Here is a 4,367-nt window from a genome sequence, read left to right on the forward strand (position 1 = left end):
ATTTAACAATATGAATGACTTTTTTTTTTTTTCATTTAATATCATGGGATCTTGGGCAAGCACAGCCATGCCTCGAACTCAAAGGGTCAATCCCACCCAAGTTCAGGGATGCCAGTGGAGCCGCATTTGGCTATTTGGTCTTGCAAAGGCCCCAATTCCAAAATGGAATCCAAATCACAGATTTTGGTTGAATACTTAGGCCACAATTGTACTTCGCTGCATCTTTCATATGTGATGTCCCTGAATCTTCAGAGGGCTGATCAGGAAGGTTTTTGTTGGTATTCCTTTTAGGGAAAAGAGGAGGGAGCTTGGAGAGCTCAAAGTCTCTGAGGCTGTGTAGCCAGTAAGCAGCATTGCCAGGTGTATGGTTGAGTCCTGACAGGAAACAGCACCTCTAAGGAGTCATTGAGAAGCGCTTCATTAACGATCAACAAAGGTGTTGCCTGTGGGCAGCAAGCTGAGGAAGCCCCAAGGAAAGGCGAGGCACTATACCCAGGCGTGAAGGGCATGTGGGGCGGAAGGTGGGAGTTTCTAGAAGCTCCTAGATATTTCTGGAACTAGGATAACGGTGAGCGAATGAAAGGGCTGTCAGGAGCTGTGGCTTTGTTTGTTAGAGGAACTCGGGGGGTGGGGGGGCGGTTAAGCGGCTCTTTCCTCTCGCCCTCGGGTTTCTGGTGGTTCCCAAGGGTCCCGTGGGCAGAACCCAGCAGAAAGGCAGAGGTTAGGAGGACTAGTTGATTGCCATCGTGGAAGTCAGGACACTCCGCCCGGGTCCCCGAGGCCCACGTTCAACTGAAGTGTGGAAAGAGTGCGTCTGGAGGGACAATCGACGAACGCGCAGACCCTCTGCTCGAGGAGCTGCTGAACGCCCCCACCCCAACTCTCGCGCTGGGCTCCCCAGGCGGGAGGGCGCATCCCGAGCGCTGGCCGGTTGCCATGGCGACCGCGGGAGCGGCGCGGACGCAAGTGCGCAAGCGCGCGCTGCGACGCCGGCCCCGGTTCCGCGCAGCTCCCGGGATCCGGAGGAGACGACGCGTGACCCGCCGGTCCCGGAGCGGGGGTAGAAGCCCGCTCCTCGGCCCGTTCCCGGGGAGCAGCCGACCTGGGTGGGCCGAGCCGGCTCCTGGCGAGCGGCGGCATCCCTGCGACCTGTCCCCGGACCGATCAGTCGGGGGCGGGGCTGCGAGATCTTGCCGGGAGGCCGCCGGACAGGCTCTGGGGCAGGGCCGAGCGCAGGTTTTGGCCGGTCGCAGGACACCTGTGAGCACCCCGGGGCCGGGTTTGGGGAGGAGGGGCCTGGGAAAGCGGGAGGAGGCCTTTAGGCCCGCCGCGCAGGGGGGTCGCTGAGATCTCTGAGCCTGGCCGTCTTCTGGGGAATCTGACCTCCCTCTCCTGTCACCTTACAGGATTAATATCTGGGGACCGCTGCCTCCTTCGGCCACCTTATAGACTGTCGAGTGCACGTGGGATTAGAGACGCTAGGTGTCCGTGACCATGGCCATAAACCTTCTGGAGGACTGGTGCCGGGGGATGGAAGTGGACATCCATAGGTCCCTGTTGGTCACGGGCATCCCCGAGGACTGTGGTCAAGCGGAAATTGAGGAGACTTTGAATAGGGTCCTCTCCCCGCTGGGCCCATACTTTGTGCTCAATAAGATTTTCCTTCGGGAAGAGAATGCCAAAGCTGCCCTGATTGAGGTGGGAGAGGGTGTGAATCTCAGGGCCATCCCGCGGGAGTTCCCAGGGAGGGGGGGCGTCTGGAGAGTGATTTGTAGAGACCCCACCCAGGATGCTGAGTTTTTAAAAAATCTGAATGAATTTCTGGATTCCGAGGGGCGCACCTGGGAGGATGTGGTCCGCCTGCTCCAGCTTGGCCAGCCCTCTCGGCCCCAGAATCGGCCTCCACAGAACTGGGCAGACGCTTTGGGGGTGCTCTTGGGGGCAGTGGTGCAGATCGTTTTCTATATGGATGCTGAGATCCGCAGCCGCGAAGAAGCCGGGGCTCAAGAAGGGGCTGATGACCAGGTAGCTTCAGCCTCAGCCGCGCTGAGGAAGGTGAAGAAGGAGCCAGGGTGGGCTGCCGAAATAGGTTCCGCTTTGAAGATGGAGAATCTCGGCAGGTGCAACAACCCAGTAGACGAAGGTGACCCTCTGAAACCTCTGGTTCGTAGGGCTGGAGCTAAAAGTCGCTCCAGGAAGAAGAAGCAGAAAAAAAGACCCAAGCAGGAATCCGTGCTCTGGAGGAAGCCCAGAGGCCGCCGTTTCAACAGCTCGGCCTCCTTGGAGGATCCTGAGGCTGCTGGGGCTGAAAACATGGAGGTCTCCGATTCCATCAGGAGCAAAAGGAAGCTACGTGTGAAGCAGGAGGAGTCGGCCTTGAAGAAGCCCGTGGCAAAATGTGCCTGGAGGGCTCCCAGCAGCTCATCCCATGACGCGCGGTCGGAAGCGGTGAGCCCTGGGGTTGCTTCGCAGTCAGACCAAGGTGGCGGTCGGGAGGGCCCCCCAAAGAAGAAGGCCATGGGCTGGGCCTTGGCAAAGAGCCCTGCGCCTGTGAGAAAGAAGAAGAAGGTGAGCTTGGGCCCTGTTTCGTACGTCCTTGTCGAGTCAGAAGATGCCAAGAAGAAGCCAGTGATGGGGAAGAAAGGGCCGGGCTCAAGACGAGATGGGTCGCTTCAGAAGGCCCCGCGAGGCCCCCAGCCGGTGGGGTTGCTGGCCTCCACGTCTCGGGGCCCAAAGGCCAAGCCAGAAGGTTCTCTTCAGGCCTCCGGTGGTCAGAATGGCAACAGAAGTCACTTGGGTTGTGCCGGCGAACGGCTGAGTGGAGAATCCGAGCAGAAGCGACAGGCGCTCAGGGCTGTCGCAGGTCAGGTGGAGCGCGAGCAGGATGCCAGCGCGGTGGAGGGGGCGGGTGGCCCACCAGCTGAGGTTTTAGAGGGTGGAAGCCCTGACCTTCCTCCTAGAAGCCCCTGAAGGCCAACCTTGGGGACACCTATGAGCAGGAGGTGGAAGGGCGAGCCCCCCACCTCTCCTTTGTTGGTGAGTGTCACTATGGGGGTCTCAGGTCATCCTGCCACGTCCTCCAACCCAACTCCCTTGATCAGGATCGAATAGTGGGGAGTAAGAACATCTGTCAGGGTCCATGACTTGGAGGGTCAAGTTTTCTGGAAGCCTGGTTGGGGGATAGACATTTTCAAGCACTTAAAAGGTCCAAAGGCGTAAGAAAGAAATTCCAAAGAACACCTCCTTCCCTGGTGAGGTCTTCTAATTTATCCACAGAACCCAGAAAGCCTTGATTTGGGGGAACCACCTGTGATGAGTTGAAGGAAGACCAAGGACGAAGCATCCAATGGGGAGCAAAGTTTTTCTCCTTATTGAACGCACCATGACTTTGACTTGCAGGAACCCAGTTTGGGGAGATGGGACTCTCGGAGGAAAACCATCTGCAAGCTCTTAGGTGGGAGAGATTAAGGGAGGGAGGTGCACCTCTCTGCTCTTTTCTCTGCCAGCCCTGCTTTTGCCCCTCCCCCTCGACTCACCTTCAGAGGTTGGAGAGTCACTAAGCAGACTGGGAAAATCCTAGAATATTCACTTTTCCTTACAAAGGCAGGGTCCCCGTTCATGTTCTGCCTCTCATCCTTGTTCCCTGCTTCCTGGAGAGTGAGCCGGCGTCTGCATGCAGGGCCTGGAGTTTTCTCCCATCTTCTCTGTGTTTCGCCCACCAGGAAATTAAGCGGACATCTTCAAAGCAGACCTGCCTTTCTTGGTGCCCGTGTTCTTCCGCTTCCATCCTCGTTACTTGGCCAGAGGGCAGGAAGGTCCCAGGAGTTAGTTCTGGAGGACAAGAGTGTGCGCTTAGGCTTTGAAGTGTTTGAGATCTAGGTTCTGTCAATAAAACCGGTACTTGGATTCCCATCTGGAGTCAGATGCTCTCAGGAAGCCTGTGGGGAGGAGGGATGATCGGTAGGGAAGGACTCAGGCACTGTTGGCTTCCCAGCCCTAAGTCCATCCAGCGCCACCAAACCCTCCACATCTTCGGGGCTGACAACACGTCTCCCATTATAATAAGAAAGGGAAAAAATTCTTTAAAAAGTCGGCTGTTAATTGCTGTTCTCCAAATAGACTAGCATACCGTGTCTGTGTGTGTATGTGTGTGTCTGTGTGTGTAGGGGAAGGGGGCGGGATACCCAACATCCGTGGTTCTCAAACAGTGTCCCAGGAGGCCCAAGGCATGCTCAAAGATGTAATCCCAATCTATTTTTCTCATGTCTTAAAAAAAAAAAAAAAAAAAGCTGGAACTTGAACTCGTCCTAAGCCAAACCCGTCAGATAGGAGACAATCAGAATGTTACTTTGTGTTCCTAAGTGAGC

At 56.5% G+C, this 4,367-nt stretch overlaps 1 protein-coding gene across 3 annotated transcripts; it reads left to right on the top strand.

The window, feature by feature from the left end:
* The first annotated feature begins 505 nt into the window (after window positions 1-505).
* Window positions 506-4,106, top strand: LOC116855882 (paraneoplastic antigen-like protein 8A). 3 transcript variants are annotated; one of them, XM_032838936.1, is made up of 2 exons: window positions 506-568; window positions 1,407-4,106. In XM_032838936.1, the coding sequence occupies exon 2, from the start codon at window positions 1,495-1,497 to the stop codon at window positions 2,968-2,970; it is 1,476 nt and encodes a 491-aa protein (XP_032694827.1). In that variant the 5' UTR covers window positions 506-568; window positions 1,407-1,494; the 3' UTR covers window positions 2,971-4,106. The 3 variants fall into 3 exon arrangements, with proteins under 3 accessions (XP_032694827.1, XP_032694828.1, XP_032694826.1); XM_032838937.1 differs by lacking the exon at window positions 506-568 and adding an exon at window positions 1,067-1,106; XM_032838935.1 differs by lacking the exon at window positions 506-568 and adding an exon at window positions 1,202-1,260.
* The last annotated feature ends 261 nt before the right edge of the window (window positions 4,107-4,367 follow it).

The sequence above is a fragment of the Lontra canadensis genome, unplaced genomic scaffold, assembly GCF_010015895.1.
Source record: "Lontra canadensis isolate GAN:19392208 unplaced genomic scaffold, GSC_riverotter_1.0 scaffold107, whole genome shotgun sequence".
Taxonomy (NCBI): domain Eukaryota; kingdom Metazoa; phylum Chordata; class Mammalia; order Carnivora; family Mustelidae; genus Lontra; species Lontra canadensis.